Consider the following 25,327-nt stretch of genomic DNA (forward strand, 5'->3'; position numbering starts at 1 on the left):
TGTTTAGATTTCCACCAAGGACCAACTTTCTTCTTTTTCATCAAGCCAACTGCCTTCGCTAATGTTTCCATTTCTTCCTTGGTAGAACCTTCTGCGAGACTATAAGCACAAATAAGTCTCATCGTCCAGTTCTTCATTCTGATATTTGCCCACATCGCTCTACTTGATACTGCCTACCATTCAAGAAGATTATGGCTACTTCCTCTTTACCCTGATTGTTATTGCCAAAATATAACATCTTGTTTAAATTAAGGGGATATTAAATCCCACATTGTTTACAATGTGGGATTTAATATCCCCTTAATTTAAATAATGCTTATATCACCGAAATGAAGCCTATTGGCTCTTTATATTTAAGTAACTTAATGGTTGCACCTTTTTGACAACTCATATAGCAGAGTATATAAGTTCTTTTTGCTATACCCTTTGGTATTTATTTGGTCTAGCTACTCACTGATGAAGCCTCAATAAAGGCTGAAACCGGTCTGGGTAGTGACTTCCCACCATAATGTAATAACAGCATACATTTCCTAGGAAATGTGTTTTTACATTATGGAAAATACCAAGAATAGCGATCAGAACTTTACCACCTTTGCTGTGAGTTGTCCGAGATTGTACTACGTACTAGGATTACTTGCATTAGCTCATGCTAGTAATCCCCGATACTTTTATAGTTTACTATATTCGGCATGAAACGCTCTGATTCCAATCAATGAGTTTCTTATTCGGTTTTATAACAATGTGGGATTTAATATCCCCTTAATTTAAATAATGTTTATATCGCTGAAATGAAGCCTATTGGCTCTTTATATTTAAATAACATTTTGTATTTGTCACTTTAATTTTTTTCTTCAATGATGTTTGCGTATTTCAGTCTATGTTCACGTCTGAAAGCTGCTCAACCTTGATTCATTTTAAAACTTGCTTACACACTCTTCTTTTGAATATGAAAAGGCCTCACCTGTTTTAGTCTGCTAGTTCAATTCCTTTCCCATTGATGCTTCTTACATTGATAGTACCAATCTTGAACTCTATTGATGTTGAGTTGGGACATCAATTTGTTTTGTTTTGGGATTTCTTTTAGTAGATGACTTTTCACCATTCTTCCTGGTTCCCTGCCAAAAACAACAGGAGCCTTGTTTAACCGGGCAACGCCCCAGCAGGCATGAAATTAGTCTTGTTCAATCTTTTACTACATTACTATAGATGTAATGTAGTAAAATGTTGGGAAAGTCAATTTGCAGTGTCAGTATATTTTCTTTATGAGTCTTTGGCTTTTTACAATTTTGTTTCATCTCAGAATAATAAATGCTAAATAAACCAAAAAATATGATCAAACTACAATAAGTTAGGAAGCCAAGTCACTAATAAAATAATATTTGAATATCCATTTATCAGTTCTTTAAAAAAAAAAATACCCATCAGTTCAAGAGAACTAAAAAATGGTTGCTCAAGAATTCTGTTATTCCTAGAACAGCTGATGACCTGATAGCAGCATATAACTTTTTATGAAAATGACATTTTTGTAGGTATTATTTCTGGAAAAATTTCGATGACACTTTTGTTTTTTTTTCATATCTAAAAGTGACACATGTAGTCTTTAAACTGCATTTTGATGTGAGATATTAAGTTATGTGGCAAACATTTCCACTTTTGCTTACTAACATTACTAAAATCTTTGTAACTGAACCCTATGACTTTAGCAGTCCTTGCACTAATAAACCCCAAACATATCTCCTATCAATACTTCCACTTTTTAATTAATATATAATTTGATATACCATAAAAATTAAACATATATATTGCACAGAGAAAACATATTTTCATAATTCACAGAAATTTTTTGCACATGATAAGAGCATCTTTGGTATGATAAATTTAAAGGATAGAAAACTGGCAAAAAGGTAAATAACAAGAATTCACAATGTAAATACGGTATCACAAGTAGGACAGCATGATACAATTATAACTAAAGTCTGAGCAAGGTTACATACTTTTTAGTAAAAAGCATGAAAAAAATTAACAGTGATGGAGTGTTAGACCATATCATTTAAGTAATAAATGTACTACATTTACTTCCCAGTGGGAATAAATGTAGTCCATAAAATCTGCCCACATTTGATAAATGTAATACTGCTCCACAAGTTTCTTATACTTATTCTTGTAGATAATTTATATATTGGTGATACATAACTGTTAATTTTAAGGAAAGACAAAAGGGAGGCTTGCATCTTAGAACATCAGACCAACAGCCAAGATTAATACCCAATTTGGCCCACTAGGTGGCACCCTTCAGGACTCTCTAGGACTGACTTCAGTGTTGTCTTCAGCCATATTTGTTCAGTGTTAGTGCCTGTGTGCACATTTCATTAATTTTTATGTTCCCTGAAGATGATAATATAACATTACCGAAATATAGGAAGTATTAATTAAAGCTATTTAATTAATATAACAATATACGTTGTCTTTCCTTAAAATTAACAGTTAAGTTTCTTATACCTTTCCATGAAAAGACTACTGATACAGAACTTTAGTCTTTAACCATAACAATATTACTCCAGAGCAGGCATTACCTTCATACACAAACTTCTATGTTAAAAACACTGCAGTTCTCCCAGATTATTATAATAATGTGTATGACTAATGGTTAGTGTGTCATGCACATTATTCACACAATATGTATTTTACCTGTAGTTAAAACTCATTCACTGACAAAATGGTTACGATCACATCAATCAACCCACTGCACTCTTTTACTACTCTCCAAATAAAATATCTAGTCACACATTCTTGCTAGCCACATTCATACACAACCTACAAGTGCAGCCGACCTCTTGTTCTCTCTCTATTTGTCAAGTAGTGAAAACTTTTTTCTGCATCAATCTTATAAAATCACAGGACGAATATGTTTCTATCATATCCCCTCTTTATTTATTTATTTTTTTGCTTATTAACTAAACTTTGTAACCCATAAACCTTCAATCAATTCTCATAATCTTCATCAATTGCACAGGCCTATCACTTTGCTCACTTAACTAAATCCACTTTACTATCCCATCACCCCCAAAGAAACCAAGGTGATTGAATCCATGTGCCAAACACAGTTATAATTAATATCTGAAATTCTACAGAATAATTTATTAAAGAGTGAAGTATGAATTCAAAGAATTTACTCCAGATTTAAAAATAAAAATAAAAATTTGAGCAATTTATAAATGTATAATTGATATTTAAAAAAAACTTTAAAAAACTGCACACAGATTGAGTATACTTTATGTAAGGTTATCATAACCTTACATAAAGAGAGATGATTCCTTAACTCTACTTGTCAGTATGTTCATCAACATCCAAGTGGGATTTTGAGTTATTTTACCCATTTTTGCCATATGTCTTCTAACTTCAAATTCCTGTCCAATTCACTCCCAAATGAGAGGCCTAACCTATAAAAGGCACATCATCACCAACTTGTCCAACAAAATTAAAACGAGAAATAATATCATTTCAAAGCTTGCTGGAACAAGCTGGAGTTGTGGTGCAGAAGCCCTAAAGGTCATCTGCACTAGCCCTCGCATTCTCTGCAGCAGAATATTGTGCCCCCATTTGGAAAGAAGTGTGCACACTAACATTATAAATACCTAGTTACACTCTACAGTGCACACAATTAGTGAGAACTGAGAAGCACCCCTCTCTCTCTCTCTCTCTCTTTCCTGGCTGCCTGTCCTATATAACATTGCTCTTGTAAGGGTATTCTTAAGTAACCAAGTTATCAGATGAGCTGTTTCCACCTTTGCTATGTGTCCTTTAAACTTGAACTCTCTATTCATCAAGCCAAAATCTCTGGTTTCATCAAGTTAAATCAATGTGATATACAACTGGCAATCTTTTCATGCTAAAAGGCATAACTTTACACTTTGCCACATTAAACTGACATCCATTTTCCTTTGCCCAAACTGCCAGCCTATCCAAATCATACTACAATATTTTGAAAACATCTTGATTAACTGTTGTTCTACCCAATTTTGCATCATCAGCAAACAATTGAATAGTTATTCTCAGATCCTTTTTTATACCGTTAATGTACAAATTAAATAGTAACAGTCCAAGAAGAGTCCTGTGGCACACACCACTAGTCACAAGCCTTCTACTGGACTCTATTCCTGAATAAACTACTCTCTGATATCTCTTCATCAACGACCCTCTTATCCACCTCACCAAACCTAAATTCATTCCAATGTACTGCAGTTCATTGTTTAGAATTCCATGTGGTATCCTGTCAAGGCTTTTGCAAAGTTCAGCAGTATCACTGTAAACTCATTACCATTATCCAGCTCAGCTGTCACTGTATTACCAAACATGAGCAAGTTACCAAAGTATGATCTACCAGTCACAAAACCATGTTGTCCCCTATACAGTATCCCATTTCCTGTATTTTGCTCTTGACCAATTTCTCTAGTACCCTGAAAACAACTCCTGATACGCTGATTGGTTGGTAATTTGTTACAACGGTCTTAAGAGTCTATTTATGCAGCGGAACTATTTTCTCCTCTTTCCACCACCTTGTGACTAATCCAGAGCTAAGACTTATATTAAACAATGCGGTCAAAGGCAACGACAATTCCCTAGCATCTTCACATAAAACTCAAACTGGTATGACCATCCAATTCCATAGCTGTATTCACATCAAGGTTTTGAAATATGCTGTGTATCTCCATTTCATTTACCTCAGTTCCCATATGTCTTTGCCTCTCTCATTACTGCAACATTTCCAGCTGAATGATATACTCTTTCAAAGTGTTCACTTAGTAATTCTACTATTTCAACAGATTCAGTTATCTCCGCACCATCAGCATCTATTAAGATCATGCTGATAAACATTCTTTCTTTTATTTGCAACATATTGAAAGAACTGCTTGGGATTATCTTTGACCTGCACTGCTAATTTCTTTTCATACTTTGCTTTTGCCTTTCTTGCCACACTGGTTACCTTTCTGGCCTGTGTTTTGTACTGCTCATGTGCCTGCTGGTCTCCTTTATGCTTGAATTCCCTTCACGATTTTCTCTTTTTTTTGTAGCTCCAGCTTAATGGTGATATTCATCCATTTAATTACCACTTGATTTACTCTACTGACTCTATGTAAGCAGGCTGCCATTACTTCCCTCAAAACACTCATTTATCACTTTTCGTGCACTATCAACATCCAGCCCTTGAAGTTTCACATGATATGGCAGTAATTCAAGCAATCTCCTATGCTTGTCATACTGATCAGCCCTGTAATTCCATATATACCCCTTCTTAACTGAAAATATCACAAAATATTTAGCCACCTCCCAGGTCAGGACCATATGATCACTCTCACCAGTTGGCAGCAAAGTGGTCATATTGGTTATGGACAAATTCAAATAGACAAAGTATGTTTCATTGCATGGTGTCTCAGGTAATTATTTCTTAGTAACTGCATACATTCCATTTCCTTCCTCCCATGTGTCCTCTCCTCCTTTCCAATTTATGTTCCCATAGTTGAAATTCCCCATATGAATGAAGGGTAAATAATAATTATCTACCCTTCACTCACTGAGTTATTTGCCAATACATACTATCCCCCATCATCTTTTCCATTCCCTGCTCTATAGAAGCGTCCAACTGTGTATTTTGTTCTGCTGGCCTCTATCTCACACTAGATAGCCTCACATGTGCTTTTTTCACTGGCCTACAGTTGGATTCCTACTCTCTTTGGTTACAGTTCATCAGCTATCATCAATAATACTCCTTCCCTTATTCTTTTCTCTCTATCTTCTCTGAACACATTATACCCTTCACATTCTATCTCACTTATATGGAAGTGAAACATGGACCATCAAAAAGAAGAATAAAAAACAGATTCAAATAGAAGAAATTAAATTTTTCAGAAAAACAGCTGGATATACCAAGCGGAACCATAAAACAAATGAAGAAATTTTACATTCCCTGAATATAAAACCAATTACCACTATATAAGTAAACATAAACAAAAGTTAAAACATCTAAATTGAATGGACAATAGCAGGCTGCTAAAAATACTATACAGATATAAAAAAAAATGGAAAAAGACAAATCGGAATACCAAGAAAGCGATGACATGAGACAGGAACAGGCCACTTGGCCTAAAATCCATGATAAGAAGAAGAAGAAGAAAAGTTTTAAAAGTGATCATGGGTTTGCAAAGCTCACAGTTATTTATATATATATACTGGGGGATTTCTGCCTCCCCCCCCAAACCCCTGAGCTGGTAGGCTGGTTCTTTATGAACCTCACAATTATTTTTTAAATAATTATTTAATTATTTAAAATCACGAAATGAAAATAAAATATTTACTATATAATCAGTCATGACATGCGCATTATGCTAATTTCAGTAATGAATACTGACACGTACTGTTCCAATGGTCGATAATGAGTTTGATTGTTGTAATCCTGAAATGATATATCATATATATTTTTAAACAAAATAACAAATTGTTGTCTCATGAAGGTAAACACACATTGTTGGACGTTTCAAAACAATAAAGACACAAAAAAAAGTGACATAAAAACGTTTCAAATTTCAGCTTTTTTTATTATTATTATTAGATACCTCCAGGGAGTCCAAGGACTCATCGAGGGAGGGCACCTACTCTACAACTCCGTCTCCACCATTCAATCACCAACAATGCAACTACACCAACGGCATCTACCACCGCTGGTATTTCCACAGACAATCACAAACATCCATGTCCCTGGTGGGATTCGAACCCACAGCCTTTTAGCTGGAGAGTGGATACGCTATCCACTCAGCCAACCAGGCTGGCATATTATATTTATATATTTATATTATATATATATAGATAGATAGATAATTATACTGCCTTGAGTAGAGTTAATGGCTTTTAAGAAATCCAATACAGTATTTCTTACATTAGTCTATTTAATAATCAATTCATTATTAGAAATTCAAAATTTCTATACACTAACTGGACATCAATCTGATAGGCATCATGCCTTCAATTGAGAATGAACAAATGTTCTTTCATATAGATTAGAACCACAACCACTTTCAGTGAATAACAATTCTATATCAAGTCTTATAGTATACTGAGTATAACATTAAAAAAAAAAAAAAAAATTTAAATCATACATACAGGAAAAAAAATCTTCCAATTTTGCAACATCAAAATCATAATTTAATCCTTTATAACAAAGGAATGTTAGAAAGGAAAAAAAAATTAAAAAACCCTGCAAATTACAACTAAAATTCTGCATTCAGTCTCTCATCCAGAATTTCCTATCCCTGCAACCTGACCTAATTTATTATTATTATACGGGCACCTCCATGGAGTCCGAAGACTCATCGTGGGAGACGCAATCTATCATACCTCTTCTTGAATCCATAATAGACAAAACACTCAACTTTTTTTTTTTACCTATTAAACAAATTTACTCATATGGCATGACCATAAACAGAATAAAGAACATAAAAAATACACCTGCTGCAACTAATATGGTAAATCAGGAATACCAGACTATGCATCAGGTATGTTCCACAAAACTGACTAGAACTGCTGTCTGTTTTATTATTAAACCAATAGGGTTTGCTTTTTTTTGTTTTAGATTTATAGCTGAAGCAACTTAATGCCATAAGACTGGAATACCATGTCTATAAATTGTATGTTCTACTGGCAAGTTCTTTTGTCTTTTGGAACGAAAGATCTGGTTTTCCAGGAGGAAAACCCTGTCTCCTGTGTAACGAAATAAGGTAACTAGTAATTAGTAGTCAGTTGAAAATATTAATTAAGACATAACCTGGTAGCTAATTACTACTGGAAGAGATAAATTTAAATTGTAATTATATAAACTTGAATTTAGTTCAATTAATAAGTAAAAAAAAACAATTTCTAACTAAAAAAATTCTGAAATTTCAGATTGGGGAAACTATATTCTCATATGAAAAATAAACAGCATAACTATGAGAATCACCATATTGTCCAGTTTGCCTGGCCATGTTGGTTTAGTGGCAGCTCTTCGTTGAATCCAAATTGATATGGTACCATCCATATTGTTCACATAACCATTGACGTGTACACCATATCGTTTTATGCCAAAGAGACCTATATAAGAATTGAAATATTACTAGAAAGACTGAAAACAAGAAACAAATTTATATATGAAATATATACACAAAAAATTATGAGATATATGCAGATACAAAAAAATTTGTATCTGCATATGTTTTTTTTTTTGGGGGGGGGGGGGAGTTGGCAGGTGTTATGCTACACTATTACTTTTAAAACTTTAAGTGCCACTAATGAATTATGGATATATCCTAATTCCACAAATTCAGGTTCTATGAGGGCCACTATAATACTCCAACATTATTCTCTTCCAAATATGTTATACAATTACAAATGTTTTCTTCATGACATGAATTATCAATGTTGGAAGTGTTAAGGCCAGTACCATAAAAATGACAAAATGTAGTGGACACACACACACACACATGTCTAGAACATCAACACAGATAGAATAATTCCATGTAATGTATGATTCAGGATAGGGATCAAAACAGGAAACTGGACAATGAGAATGATTGCATTTATAGTACTACAAAAAAATTCTATCTATAAAAAAACTCAAAGAAATTTTTGAGTCATTAAACAAGGCAGCTGAGCTAAAGAAAAAGTTGCTCATGTTAAAAACTTTTAAACAGCAAAGGTAAATGAAACTCGTACTTAGAGAGGTGTTTTCTGTAAAAGTACAAAACATTTTCAGAAGTAGGAATGTTTAGAGAAATATCACTAGATTTCTTCTTAAAACATACGTACAGAATAATAATTTCTGCACAGTGTTCCAACATAAAAGGTTTAGATCAGAGGCTATACTGGGAAAGGTCAGTTTGTTTTAATGCTCATGTAAAACAGGCAATTTTTATCTTTTACTGTCAACATCAGGCATAGATGACAAAGCCACGACAGGCAGTTTGAGAATGACCACACTTCTGGCATTTAAAGCACCATGAAATGTTTAGGGTATAGAACAGTACTGGACAGTTGAAATATCCTGCTTTGGCAGATGGTGGTTTCTGTTTGTTGAAGGTAAAGATTATGTTTCTGGTGGAACATAGATGCTCATCCCTACATATCAGGATTCTTCTTATGGTCACTCCATGGTCCTTAATTTCAGAGCAGACCTCTTTCAGGACATCAAAGAAGGAGATTCCACTCTGATATTACACCTCTAGAAAAGTTTTAAATTTTGTGGGAGGTCACTGTAATTGGCATTCCCTTAAAAAATGTTGCATGGAGTAATCTTTCTAATTGTGTTACTGTAGCTGCCTTCAATAAAGATATCTCCTGAATGCAGTTTCTTTATAGATTTTGTAGATCCTAATAACCTTTCCAAACCAATCTGAATGAAGAAGGATGACATTTTTCCAAGTGGACATTCTCCTGTTGAAAGCAGGATTAAGAAAAGAGACATATTTGATGCAGCTTCTGATGATTTTTGTTTCTTACTTTGGTTTTCTGTGAACGATTCTATGGTTACTGAAGCTGGATGGGACTTGTTAAAGGTTCCTGATAAACAAGAGGATGAAAAACTATGCATCCTGAAGGAGGAGTTTGATTCAGTGGCAGAGCTTCCCACACAATGCAGACACACACACATGGACACACTTTCCAGTAAGTGGTGATCGTGCTTGGAAATGCCAGAGCTGTTATAAGAGGCCGCAACAAGCCATGGACTCTGTTCTCGAACCATGGGGACTGAGACCCACTGTAACACCCTTCACCTTTTAAGTCCATTAGCTGAATGATCCTGGCTGGGCCATCCAGGACAACACATCTTGCAAAAGCAGAGGCCAAAGTAATGCAAGACTACAAGGATCTCCCCCCCCCCCTCTTCCACATATCCATAGTTCACACCGCATGGCAAACATGACAGCTAGGCATATGATCCAGTCCTGGTGATCTGGAAGACAGGATGGCAATAAAGACTCAGAAGAAGTAGAGCAAAGAATTTCAGGAAGAAAAGCATTAAAAAAAAAAAAGAAGAAGAATGAAAGGGCCAGTATCATCACCGGGTGTGGTCTCCTCTACCACAAAAAGGCACTTACTCCCACCTCCATGTGAGGCATGGGGGTGGGAGTAAGTAGGATAAATCAGGTAAGAGTTAAGATGAAGGAATAGCATTGATAAGCACAAGTTTCAGAAAAAGTTGTGGAGGGAGTATAAAGTTAAAGATGATCAGCATACCCATATAACCTGTATGGTAAGTAAGGCCAAAGCTAATCATGAGAGGAAGCTAGTTGATGAGGCCAAAAGAAATCCTAAAGACTTCTTTCACTACATGGCAAATAAATGAAGAATGACTAAGGCAGGATCATTTTAAAAAGTGCTAAGGGTAGAGAGCTAAAAGAAGCAAACCAAATAAGTCAGTTACCAAATACTGAGTTACTGAAACATTCTGCAAGAGTGCACACTAATCAGGGGTGGTGATAATGCAGTGCCAAATATGACACTCACTGGTGAAAAAATGTATGTAGATGAAATGGAGATCCTTAGGGAACCATTTTCTGAAATAGTGTTCTGCAAGACAGCTAAAGCATGCTGTCAAATTTTGATATTAAAAAAAATATTCTCGTCCAAATTACAGGATTACTTTTGCCTATTTATACAATTATATTTGTATAAATATAATTCATACAAATTATAAATTATGCAATAAATTATTCTGCAAGACAGGTTACTCTGTCTTGCAGAACCATGGACTTGAGACCATAATCCAGCTTTGAACATATAAGTGACAATAAAGATGGAGCAATGAAGATCAATCAGCACCCCACTCAGTAGAGGATAGAGTGCAAAAGAGGTTCAATGCTCTCTTGCACTTTTCTCTTAGTTGATGAATGTGTACTAGAAATGTAAGATTTCTGTCAAAGATGAGTCCCAAGAACTTGGCTTCCATAGCTACTGGAATAACAGTTCATCCCATTCTTAATTCAGGATCTGGGTAACAAGTACATTGTCTGTGTACAGAAGTGTACACAGACACTTTTTTTTCTGTTGAAAACCTAAACCCATTATTAAGAGCCCACAGAGAAACATGATCAATTGCTTGCTGAAGTTGTCTTTCAATTACCCTCATGTTACAAGAATGACAGTAAATTGTGAAGTTATCAAATTATAGAGCATTATCTACAGTGCGAGGAAGCTGTTCAGTGATTGAGTTATCTTTAATAGCAAAAAGTGTCACACTTAAGACAGAGTCTTGGGAAATACCCAGTTCTTGATGATATGGTCGAGATAGCGTACTTCCCACTCTGACTTGGAAAGTTCACATGGACAGAAAGTTTTTAATAAATACAAGGTGTCCTTTGAGACACTGGTTATAGAGGTCTTTTAATATGCTATATCTGCAGGCTGTGTCATAAGCTTTTTCCACATCAAAGAAAACTGAAACAAAGTGTTCTTGCTTCAGAAATGCATCTTTTATACAAATTTCTAAATGAACTAAATGGTCTAATATTGAACGATGTCTACAGAGCCCACACCGTATATTATGGAGAAGAGACATACAAAAATATTTTGGGAAAATTTGGGGAAAATAGCAAAGCTAATAATAATGGCAAATATCTGTTGGATTTCTGCTCAGGACATGGACTGGTTATTACTAACACCATCTTCCAACATAAAAATGTGCACAAATTCACATGGAGAGAAGAGGCTAGGAATAAGAAAAGTCTCATTGACTATGTTATTGTTGATAGTGATGTTTTCTCCCTGGTGCAGGACACCAGAGTGTACAGATGATTTGAAATTGGAAGTGATCACTATTTAGTCTTGAGCAGGATAAAATTAAATTTCATATTGAAAAGAATAACATGTAAGAAAGTTTTTAAAGCGAATAAAAGTTGAGCAGCTCTCAGATGTTAACTGTAGACTAATATACAGAAAGATTATTGAAAAGAAAATGAAAGAGTTTGAGAACAGGAATCAAAACTTGGAGATTCAGTGGCAAACTCTGAAGAAAACATTGATTGATTCTGCCAGAGAGGCATGTGGCGAGGTTGTGTGCAAGGACAAAAAAATCAGAAAACTCCCTGGTGGACACAGGAAGTTAAAGAGGCAGTGAAGGAAAAGAAGAAAGCATATCAAAAGTTCCTGGCAAATAAGTCAGCTTTTACTCTTACAGAATACAGAGACAAATGTAAGAAAGCTAAACAGTGTGTAAAACTAGCTAAACAAAAGTCATGGGAGGACTTTGGCAAGAATATAGAAAATAAATATCAAGAAGGTTGCAAAATATTCTGGAGGTTGTTGAAGAAGCTTAGGAATGGAGGAAAGAGTGCAGTAAAAGGAGTTAGAGATGATAAAGGTGACATGAAAACAGGAGAAAAAGATATCCTTGAAGTATGGAGTAATTACTTTGAAAAATTGCTAAATGAAACAAGTAGTGATAGCACAGTAGTAAAAAACACTGACCAGGCATGCAGTCAGGAATACATATCCTTACCTGAAGTAGAAAAAGCCATCGACAGCTGAAATGTATAAAAGCAGCAGGAGTAGATGATATTCGACCAGAAATGCTGAAGTATGGTGGTATAAAAGTCTTACAGTGGCTGCACTGCATAGTTCAGAAAGCCTGGACAGAGGGACGAATTCCCGATGATTGGAGTAGAGCTCTCATAGTACCCATATATAAAAAGGGAAATAAAACTGAATGTGAGAATTACAGATGTATTTCCCTACTGAGTGTTCCTGCCAAGAACTACGCAAGTATACTTGAGAAACGGTTGAGAAGAATTGTGGAAGAAAAGCTTGGTGAAGAACAAGCTGGATTCAGGCCAAATAGAGGCTGTCAGGATCCGATCTTCACTTTACGAAAAATAGTGGAGAAATCATGAGAATATAACAAAGATCTGTATTTAAGTTTTGTTGATTTGGAAAAGGCACATGACAAGGTGCCAAGAGAGAAGCTATTCAATACGCTACAGTTATATGGTGTCAATGGGGCATTATATCAAGCAATATTTGTCTTTATTTGAGTTGTAAGTCAGCATTGAAGAATTGAAGGAAGTACAGGAAGATGGTTTAATGTTAAATCTGGTGTGAGACAAGGATGTACATTATCCCCTCTGTTATTCATTATCTATATGGATCACATTATGAAGGAAAGTGGTAATAAACATGATATCAAAATTGGAGATGTTAATGTCAGCTCTTTGCTTTATGCGGATGATGTTATACTTCTAAAATCCGCTACAAGTCTGCAAGATTCTCTGACTAAATTGAATAGCTGTTGTAATAGATATGGTATGAAGGTCAGCAATAAAAAGACAAAGACAATGAAAATAGGCAGAATCATTGATAATGTCAACTGTGTTGTGAATGGAGAACCTGTGGAACAAGTAAAACATTTCAGCTACTTAGGCACAATTTTTACCGAAGATGGTAAATTAAATATAGAAATAGACAACAGAATCAGCAAAGCTGGTATGGTGGGAAGTCAATTGAATAAATTCATATGGAATAAGAGAGAAATTAGTCGGAACACTAAATTAGCTGTATACAAGACAGTGTTCAAACCAGTTTTAACTTATGGATCTGAGAGCTGGGTCAGAAGTAAAACACTTGACCAAAGACTAGAGACCGCAGATATGAGAGTCCTGAGAAAGATTATAGGCGTGAACAGATGGCATCAATGGCAATATCATATTAAAAATGAGGATATTAGGAAAGAACTTGACATTGTCAGCATCCAGGAATGCATTAGCAGAGCTAATCTCCGGTGGTATGGTCACTTAAATAGAATGGGAGAGGAAAGATTAGCAAAACAAGTGTTCTCTGCCAGGTTGGCAGGAAAACGACCCAGAGGAAGACCAAGATATAGGTGGACTGATACGGTACAAAGTGCCTTAGACGATAGAAATATAAGATCTGATGATGTTGGAGTCTTGACAAGTAACAGACTGATTTGGAGGAAAATTGTAGATAGGAAGTTAGTAATGATGTAATTTTTTCATGTAGTACTGTCAATCCTGTACACCCCTTGAGGGTACATGACAGGAATTTGATGATGATGATCATTACTTTCTAAATACCAGAGAAGTCTAGCATTAACCATTTTCTCTAGTATCTTACAAAGACAGCTGGTCAGAGCAATAGGTCAGTAATTATTTGCTTGTGTTGGATATTTTTCTAGTTTTGGAATGCAGTGACAACTGACTTATGCCAAGAATCTGGAAACTCTTCCTCTGCAAGTATTCTGTTGTATATTAAGAGAAGAAGATCTATAGAAGATGGTAGATGTTTTATCATTTCATAATGGATGTCATCAGGCCCTACTGCACTAGGGTGAGACTATAGAAGAGATCTTTTTAGTTCCTCCTTAACATATGGCTGATTATATGGCTCAAGAACATTGGTAGAAAAATTTAGCTTTTGTTTCTCTTGTTGCTTTTTCAGTATTAAAAATTCAGGAGGATATGAAGATGTTGCTGAGATTCTCTGGCAAAATTTTTGATTAATTGATGTAGTAAATTGGATGCAAGATAGTTTTTGACTCTGATGTCTTACATAACGCGCTTTGGCCCAAGCACGCTTAAAAGCTATTAAGTTTGATGTGGTGTGGTATCTACGAAATATACCCCATGCTCTGTGTTGATCTTTTTTGGCTGTATGGCATTCTAGGTTCCACCAAGGCTTTGGACAGAGTGGAAACCGAGATGATGTTTTTGAGATGGAGACTGTTGCTGCCTGGACAAAGCACCCTGTTATATACTTTAGTGCTTCATTAATAGGTGTCTGACTGACAGGATCAACATTAAATTTTGCAAGATGAAAAAGTGTTCCAGTCAGCCTGGTCCATTTTCCATATAGGTATCCGTGAGGGTGAACATGGTTCATGTGAAGACATTGTGCAAAGAACAGGAAAGTGATCGCTTCCATATATGTTCTTTTCAACATCCCACGGGAGCAGTGGAAGAATGGAAGAGAAGCATGCAAGATCAATTGCAGCATATGAGTGGGTAAGCATATGGAAGAAAGTATTAAGTCTATTACTCAAAAGGGAGAGGTAATTATTATCAAGGATTCTTTTAATTATTCGACCTCATCTATTAGTGTTGGCACTACTCCAACAGAGTATTGTGACTATTAAAGTCACTCATCAAAAAGTATGGGTTCAGGCAGTTGCAAGATAAGGTTATCAAGATCAATTTCATTTAACTCAGCACTCAGTGATAAATAAATTGAACATACTGTAATAAGAAATCCCACAGAGAGGCGAATCGCTACTGCTTCCAGAGTAGTATTAAGCTGGACATGATGGAATGGAATATGACTGCCCACTAGGATAGCTAGTCCTCCGTGAGCAGGACCACCTCCAGTTCTGGTCTTGCGTACAACAGTGAGATTCCTACAGGTAGGGGTCCTCATTGGGTCTTAAGTACATTTCCTGTAGACAGAAACATTTGTGTTTCTGCAACAAAATCTTAATATCATCGGTATTATAGCAAAATACACGATAGTTCCACTGTAAAAATTTTCCTATTGTTTTGGCTTTGCAGACTTTTCTGGTTTTCAGGAGGTTGAGGGCTTACCTTTGTCAGGTTTATATTTATCAATTGTTTATGGGAGATATGGACGACCAGTGTCCATCTATTCCTCTGGTAAAGTATTCAATATGTCTGATGTATTAGGGTCAGTTGGTAAGTTTAATTTACTTTCAGTGGATACCAAAGTATCCATTTTTTTCTGTGGGAATGTCAGGTGGTTTATCTTTAAGTGATGTCTTTGACATAATTTTTTGACAAGTGGGTTCTCATCAAATGGGACCATTTTTGGAGTTGTCTCTGGGGTAAGGCAATAGGTCATGTGATTGATGAGCTCAACAGAAAAGCACTTGCAATCATAAAGTTCACGTATAGTGACATGATCAGATGGCAGAACAGACATACAAGTTTTAGTTGCTGTTGGCCTTTCTTAATTGTTAACTTTTTACAGATATTGGAGGCTTAGGTGTATCAAGCATAAGAGGATCTTAGAGCAGGTCTGATGGTGGCTAGCTTTCTTTTTGAATCCTGATATATTATGTTTTGCATTATTTTCACTTTTGTGTTTCTTTCTCGTTTTTCCACTTCTGACATGCACGCGAGTAAGCTGGATGATCTCCCTGACGGTTGACACATTTAGCTATTTTTGCACAGCAAGATTTGTTATCATGCTCATTACAACATGGGACACAGGTGGTAGAGCTGCGGCAGGCACTTTGGGGCATGCCCATTTCTGGCATTTAAAGCATCTTAGGAAATTAAGGATGTATATTCTAACAGGACAGTTGAGATATCTTGCTTTTACAGTTGTTAGAAGCTTAGGTGTATCAAAGTAAGGACAATGTTTCTGGTTGAAACCAGGCTACCACACCCTATGTATCAGGACGCACATCACACCCCTTCACTCCCTGATCTTGAAGTTCTGAACATATCTCCTCATAAGGAACATCAAGGAGATCCCATTCTGATATCACTCCTCTACAGGAATCGAGTGTTTTATGAGGTGTTATTCTGATTGGTATTCCACCCATTGTCGTTGTTCCCAGTAGTTTCTCAGAATATCGTTGACACAATGTTTCCACAAGGATATCACCAGAATGCAATTTCTTAACAGTTTTGGAAGGTACTGCCAGTGCTTCTAAACCCCTTTTGAATAAAAAAGAGTGACATTTTCCCTATTGGCTTTTCACCTGTTGCATGAATAATCAAAAACGCTGGTACATTTATACTAGTATCATATATCTTTTGTTTCTTACTTCTGTTACTATATGTATCTACAGTATCAGTGCTTGAATGGGACTTTGTTAGTTTTTCATGCTCAAGAAGTTTCTGGTTCGGCACCAGAGCTCCCCAATTACCATGGAGTTACACGACTCCCACTGACCGGCAAGCAATGACTGCACTCGGGAGTAGAATGGCAGGGCTACTCCAGACACTATACCAGCACTACAGCAAGCCTAGGATCTTGACCCTGGACCATGGGGGTGAGAGACTTACTGCAACACCGTTGACCCTTGCAGGCAAGCCCACTAGCTGACTGATCCTGGCTGGACCATCCAGGACTGCCTGTCTTGCCAAAAGCAGAGGCCAAAGTAGTGCAAGACCACCAGGATTCCCTCCCCTTTCCAGATGTCCACGGGCCGCACCGCATGGCAAACAAGTCAGCAGAGCATTGGATCCCAGTGATGGTGGTCTGGAAATAAAAAGTAAAGTAAAAAAAGACTCAGGAGAAATAGAAAACACAAAGAATACGGGAAGAAAAGTGAAGAAAAAAGAGGAAGAATGAAAAGGGGCAGTACTATCACTGGGAAGTCCCCTCCACCAAGAACAAGTGCCCCACATGGAGGGGAACTATGAAGAAGGAGAAAGTAAAATAGTAAGTATATTACCATAATACGATAAAAATGAATTAAGAAGAAGGGCTATGATGGCAAACAATTCAATGCGTAGGCTCTGTAGGAAGAATGTGGAGTGAGTTTGAGGGAAGATCAGATTTGTATAAGAGGGACGGCCTACACTCTTGAAAAATTAACAACCTGTATGAGACCCAACAGAGAGAGAAAGAGAGTCAGGAAAACTAAATTATAATGGGAGGAATGATGAGAATATGAGTGTAAGAGAAAATATGTTACATAATTGTACTAATGATGAATAGGCATTATCATGGATATGATTACAAGGAGAGAACACTTTTGACTTTGTGTTCATTCGGTTTGGACCCATAGAGATCTGCAAGTTGTCCAACTGTGTCGTGCAGACTGCAGATGAGCATACAAAAGAACATGCATATAGATTATTATGTCTATGCACGAATGCTAAGAGTATCAGAAACAAAGGGGTAGAGTTTGTTGCCTTGGTCAATATGTTGGGACCTCAAATTGTAGGCATTAGTGAGACCTGGCTATCAGAATCAGACATACTAACTGGTATCGAGTGTAAAGGGTACAGTGTTATTAGGAAGGATGGGCAGGATAGAAGAGGAGTGGGCATGCTGCTAATGACATTGAATGACTTGAACCAAGTTAGTGGTGAGAACTATGATTGTAGTACTAGTAACAGTATTTCATATGGTGGTGAATCTGAAGCCAGATGGTGTGAGGAGGCAAGGTCAATTACATAGTGGAGTGTTGTTACAGACCTCGTGGATCAGTTGCTAGTGATGAAGAAATAGATCACCAAATAAAGATGACAGCGCAAAAAGAGTAATCATAATGGAAGACTTTAATTATCCAAATATTGATTGGGTAGCAGTAAAATCTCATGACAAGAATGAAAATGAATTTATTGAACTGTTGCAAGACAACTTCCTCAAGCAGCGTGTGATAGAAGGAACTCTAGGTCAAAGAGTGTTAGATTTGATTATAGTGTCAGAGGGTATTTCAGTTAAAGAAAACTATTCTGCCTTTGGTTGGTGACAGTGATCATGCAGTACTCACTTGGGAAGTAATTAAGTTTATGAATGTTCCATTCAGAAAAGATTATATGCTGAACTACAAAGCAGAAAATTATGAACAACTGAAAAGTATACCAAGTTCTGCAGAATGGTATCAGTTGACAGATGGGTAGGATATTGACAGAGCATGGGAAGCATTTAAAAAATACTTAAATGATGTATTATCAGAATGCATCCCAAGAGTTTGAAGAATAAATAGGGTAGGAGTCAAATGGATGTGTAATCTTATTAAGCGAGAGATTTGTAAGAAACGGATGATGTGAAAGAAATACAGTGTACATAAGGATGATGTCCGTTATGAAAATTAGTAGCAGCAGACTAGAATAGTCAGATGGTATGAGATTGACAGATGCAGAAGATTTGTATAAGTTGTTGAAGATTTGTTGTTTAACTAATGAGTGCTCAAATTTGCTAAAAGCTACCAACCCGGTGTATGCAACATTGAGTTCAATGCTACCTCTTATGAAGAAACTCAGGTGTATGAAGTAGTATTAGACATAAACATCAGTCCCTATTGCTGAAGAATTCAGCCATAGGGATTGATGGGATATCAGCTTGGGTGCTAAAAGAGTGTTCAGCTGAACTAGCTATCCTTTGACCAGGATATATAATTTGAGTCTCAGAACAAGGATTTCACAGGAATGGAAAAAATTTATGGTAATCCTTGCATGAGGGTGGTACAAAGACCGATGTATCCAACTATCGACCAATTAGTATCTCAGGAGTGGTGATGAAGATTTTGGAAAAATTGGTTAGGACTTGGGTTCAGAAAAGGTTGACAGTGAATCTCTAGTTTGCAATGAGCAACAAGGGTTTACTAAGGGAAGGTCATGTTTCAGCAGCTTGCTCACATTCTAAAACAATGTCACCATCAAACTAGACTAGGGGAGTGGATACACTATAATACTTTGGGATTATGCTAAGGCTTTTGACAGAATACAGCATAATCCCAAAGTATTATAGTACCAATTTTTCCAAAATCTTCATCACCACTCCTGAGATACTAATTGGTCGATAGTTGGATACATCGGTCTTTGTACCACCCTCATGCAAGGATTACCATAAATTTTTTCCATTCCTGTGAAATCCTTGTTCTGAGACTCAAATTATATATCCTGGTCAAAGGATAGCTAGTTCAGCTGAACACTCTTTTAGCACCCAAGCTGATATCCCATCAATCCATACTGTTGCATAAATTGGAAAATATGAGTTTGGATTATAGAATATTAGTGTGAATAAGAGGATGGCTGACTGACAGATATCAAAAAGTGATATAGAGGGGGGGGGATGTGAGTCTGCAAGATTTAAGGTGATGGTAACCAGTAGTGTACTTAAGGATCAGTGCTTGGTCCACTGATATTCAATCTATACATTAACACGTTCGCTGCCAACTATAAGTATACTCATAGTTGGTAAACCAGCTACACAAGCCAGCTACGAGTATACTCATATGATGCTGATCACCAGCAACGAGAGTACCATACTGACCTTGAAAAAGTGAAATTGCTCAGCGTACGGGAACAGACTATGCCGAAGTAGTGTGGCAGCGAACGTGTTAATGATATGTTTTGAAGGATTTGACATGTGAAATACAGCTATTTGCTGATGATGATGCAAAGATAGGTAGGATAATCAAGAATGCCAGTTCAATATCAGCAAATTGTAAAGTCATTCACTTTAGCATTATTAGATATCCAATGTCATATTATCAGGCTAGGGATCTTGGAGTGTTAAGTAGATAGCAAGTTGAAGTTCAGGGGCCATGTAGCAAAGATTGCAAATACAACTCAAAAGATAATTGCAATGCTGAAATGAACTTTAACATGTAAAGATAAGGATATCATTTTGCCACTTTACAAGGTCTTGATAAAACCTCACTTGAACTATTGTGCACAGGTCTGGTCCCCTGGTTTCCGTTGTGATTCTGATACAGTGAAAGTGAGAGTGAGAGTGCAAAGGAGAGTGTTAAAAATGGTATCACGATTGTGGAATACTGATTATGAAGACAGATTGAGAATTTGTAGACTGCAGACAAGCAAACAGAAGAAAGAGGGGGGGGTGATATGATTGAGATGTACAAGCTTCTGAAAGGTGATATAGGATTTCAGTTGATGGCATTTCTCATTTTATAGAGGGTGGAAAAGAACAAGAAGACATCCTTGGAAGCTGGGAATGAATGCTGCTAAGAAGGGGATGAGGACTAGATTTTTCTCTCATAGGGTGGTGCATGATTGGAATGGATTGCCATTGGATGTGGTGTGTGCAAGCAGCGTGAATGAATTCAAGAATAAGTATGATAGCTGGTGAGCATAGTATGTGGTCTCCCTCAATGAGTCCCTGACTCCCTGGAGGATTATTAAGTCTCTCTTAATAATAATAACTAAGAGGTAGCAGCACACTAGAGGGGGAAAAAAAAGGAATTTAGAAAATTAAGGAATATTTATGTTCAATAGCATGCAATAGTGGAAAATGGGAACATGAAGTTCTGGCAATATACCTCTAAATCTCATCCCTTCCCATTACTTGTTTGAGAAATTACATCAAAGATTCTATTTATGTCCTGAATCTTAACAGAATGAAGGAAAGGATTAAGCTAGTTATGGTGTGATATTACACAATACATGTGTAAGAAATCATTTCTCATGAAATTTGCAAAGTGATCAATGGTTCTTATGCAGAATACTTGTAAATAAAACTGGCAGAGCTGTTATTCTTAGTGGTGTAATAAACATTTCAAAAACATAAATATTTTTGATGGATATATTTGATGGTTCATGGTTTCAAAAATGAAAATAAAATTGAAACTTACATGTGGCTGATCGCTCCATTTTCATGAGAGGTGGGTCTCCAAACTTGGAACTGACATCATAACACTAATAAGAGTATGCATATCAGGATATGTACATTTTTATAATAAATAAGAAAAATTATGGCATTATCTCAACATATAAAAATAAAAGAATGACATTGTGATTAAGCTTATTTATAACTATACACATTTTCTAAAAACACACATAAAAACATTACACAGAAACTTTAGATTGAAAAAATTTAAAAGTGGATTTCAGTAGTTCTCACACTACACAGCATATCCCAAAGTTGTGGATGGAAGAATGACTGCTAGATATTGTGGTTAACTGTAAATGGAGAAGAAAATTCCTGAAATAATACTGAGACATCAAAGATGAGAATGTAATCATCAAAAACTTATCTTTCAAGATATCGTCATTCTTAACTACTATATCACAGAGAGAAAACTAACTTCATTATAAAGGATATGAATCTTCTTATAAAAGGAAAAATAAAGTTGTAGAAAGTTTTTTCACTTGGGTATAAATTAAATTAAAAATGCCAAGAAATCGTATTTTTGTTTATTCCTTGATCCAAGTGTGAGCAAACAAAGTTTGCACGTGAAGTTTCTTCACACCTGGTGAAAAAACTTTCTACAACTTGCTCTAATCTAGAGTATTTTAATAATGAGGTATTACACCTTTTCACTACTTGTATATGGGATGTATATGATTTCTGCATTACTTCAATCTTGGTATATTTTTTGGATCTGGCTCCCACTAATGAGATCAAATAAAGGTCAAAAACAGTCTGGATAGTGGCCCTTTATAAAATGCACAGATTATACACACCCAAAAGGATGTGTGCTTTTACATTATGGGATACTAAGGCAATTAATGTGAAGTCATTAGCCTCTATGCACATACAGCCAAGTCATGAAGAAATTTCACTTACATTTGTATAAAGGATTAAACAAGAATATAATTTCTTTGCATTTTTAATTAAAAATAAGAAAGGCATGAAAAACATGTTTAGAAGTGAAATAAAATAGAAAATGTTAATTTGTAGAAATATAAAATTTCTTCTCTACAGCTAACTGTCACATTATCATATGTTTCTATTTTTAGTCAATGTTACATTTTGTTATGCTTAACTGGTATTATACAGCAGCAGCACTGAAACAAGTCTATACTCAATAGATTCTGCTTTAAACTATTGACCACTTTATTTTGAAGAGGACTGATTAATGACTAACAGGTATAGATTCTGCACTCTGGATCTAGGGCAAATCTCTTAGTCTACAGCCTTCTATAGATACGTGTCATGGAAAGGTTTGGAGAAATCTGTGCTGTTGCTCTTTACATTTCCAGGGTATGTGACTAAGTCTGACAATAAGATTGGTAAATTGGCATCTTTCCTTTCTGTAATTGGATAGCCAGCTTGAGACTCTCCATCCAATGCAAAGGTATCCCAGGGCTCTTCTCTATTATATACTCAGTAGTAATTTATTTGTGTGGTTCCCCCCCCCCAATTTCCTCGACTGTTCCTTAGGAGGTTGAGCATTCCAAATGAGGGATTAAGTACTATATCCTATGACTGTAGCCTGTGTGTTCACAGGGCAGGTTTTCCTGCTTGCAGGATGAAAACCCCAGATAAACTGGGGGGGGGGGGGGGGGGGAACCTGCTGATCCACGCCCAAGACCAGCTAACTTGGCTATGGCTGAGAAAGATCCTTAAGCTACTCACGTCATCAACAGGAATTGAACCTAGGACACTCCTTCCCCCCAGGCATATGGTTGCGAAGCATATAGCCACTAGGCTAACTGCATGGACTACTGAGCAGTGAGACAAGGTCATTCATACATGAATGATCTTATCTCACTACTGACTGCTAATCCTATTCATAATGAATTTTTGATGATGGAACAACACTCCAATTCTCTTACACCTCACTTCTACAACCACTTTAAACAGAAATATCCATCACATTCTTCAATGGAGTGAGGATAAACACAGCGTCACTTTTAATAATGACAAAACACAGTCCATATTTTCTTGCAAATAACCTCAATTCACTTCCCCCCCCCCTTTTTTTTTTAAATCCAGATCACACAAATAAGATTAGATCTCACTTCTTGGAGTGATACTTTCTCTAATCTTTCCCAGAGAAGACATTCCTATGGCTTTTTGAGCCTCTTTAAAACTTGGCAGTCTTTGTCACTCAAAATGCACTTTTCTTTAACCTCACCAGCTATTAACTCTGTACAAATCTTGAGTTTGTCCAGCCTTAGAATACTATTCCCATATTTAGGGTAAGGCACAAAAACCTCTGTCAAAATTCTTATTAATTTTCAGAAGAGGGCAGGTTTGACTAATAGATGATCCCTCTCACAGACTTATCTCAACTGCTACTATGTCAAAAACAATATATTGTTTGCAGTGTGACTTTTCTAGGTAGTTCCATGGGCACATTTAGTTAGCCTATTTTTAATATCAGCAGTGGTATCTAATGCTTTTACAGTGCAACTGTAAACTCATAAAACTTGCTTCAACTATTCCTGATTTGTTCCATCTACTTCTATTCTCTGCAACAGCCTTTCCCAATATATGCTCCTCAATAACCTCCAGCTAATCAACACATTCCCTCTCTCTCTCTTTTAACATTTTGTTTAAATGGCAATGGTGAGTAATAGGTTCTGCAGCTCTTGGGTATATATGGGACTGATACACACACACACACATAAATATATATACATATATATATATATATGAAAGAATGATCATTGACTTAGTTAACATACATATTTTTTTAAAAAGAATTGAATGACTAAAACTGAGATTTAAGTAAAAAGGTTTTAATATTAAAACATGACTAGTTTCGGCTTGTAACAACCTTCATCAGGTGACATTATAAAAGAAAGAAAAAAGAAAAAACACTAAAACACTGAAGCTTAAATAAACTATGAACAACATAGAGAGTCACTATACATAATTGACATTAAAACATTGTGGTTATATTTAAAGCTGTTCTTTCGTTTGTTGTATTGTTGGGAAAGTACATGCTAGTAGCATCTCGTGAATGCCAGTACATGATTACAGCTGAATGACTATCTGGGCGGTTGTAACTCAAGTTATTATTTAGATGAACAGGATTGAAGATGATTTCCCTAAATTCCACGATTTTTCTCTCTAGTTCATCATTGCAACAGAAGATGTTAGTAGATTTTTCCCAGCAGACTGTGTGACTTTGGCTTTCATCATTAGGATTAGCCGAGAAAAGGATATAACTTGATAATGCACCGGCTCGCTGTCTCTTATAAGTATGGAAGAACACATAAGGGACATTACTTACAAGAGGCAAAAGTTTAAGTTATTATCTCGGTTTAAGTCATTAAATCTTTAAAAAAAAAATATATATATATATATATATATATATATTTATATGTGTACGTACACACACACACACACACACACACACACACACGTATTAATATTAATGTTCATTATTTACTCAGTAGAACTGTATATAAAAAAGGAAATTAAATGACTTAATACCAAGAATGACAAATTTATTGTTAAGATACAACTAGTTTCGTTGAAATACAACTTCTTCAGGTATTATGGGCAAAGAATAAAATAAAAAAATAACAGACACATGAAAAAATACATTAACAGATCTAGTATAAAACAAGTGCATTTAAAAAAGAATGCATGCTAGAGTTCCAACTGAAGTTGACTATGTGCATGAGCTGGTATTAGTGTGCCAGTATCGGACAGTGGCAATGCGCATATCAGAAATATTATAGCTAAGGCTGTTATTAATATGAGACGAATCGAGCAATATTTCTTTAGATTCAATTATTCTTCTTTCCAGTTCATCATAACACACATGGATATTAGAGGTTTTTTGCCAGTCAACGATGTGTTGGCGGCCATCATCTGTGTTGATGGAGAAGAGAACATGGCTAGAGAGAGAGCACTGGCTCTGGTTCTGTTGTAAGAAATGTCTCTTTGATGTTCT

General features: G+C 36.0%; 1 protein-coding gene across 1 annotated transcript in view; it reads right to left on the reverse strand.

Annotated features, from left to right (window-relative positions):
- Positions 1-25,327, reverse strand: part of LOC150105630 (uncharacterized) — a 169,545-nt gene that overhangs the window by 99,780 nt on the left and 44,438 nt on the right. Inside the window, exons 3-4 of the mRNA XM_090394956.1 lie at positions 21,326-21,389; positions 7,991-8,121 (exon numbers count right to left, since the gene is read on the reverse strand). Coding sequence (XP_090251082.1) covers positions 7,991-8,121; positions 21,326-21,389 — 195 coding nt within the window. The remainder of the gene's footprint in view (positions 1-7,990; positions 8,122-21,325; positions 21,390-25,327) is intronic.

The sequence above is a fragment of the Typopeltis vanoorti genome, chromosome 6 (assembly GCF_054136105.1).
Source record: "Typopeltis vanoorti isolate ZY-2024b chromosome 6, IOZ_Tvanoo_1.0, whole genome shotgun sequence".
Lineage (NCBI taxonomy): Eukaryota > Metazoa > Arthropoda > Arachnida > Uropygi > Thelyphonidae > Typopeltis > Typopeltis vanoorti.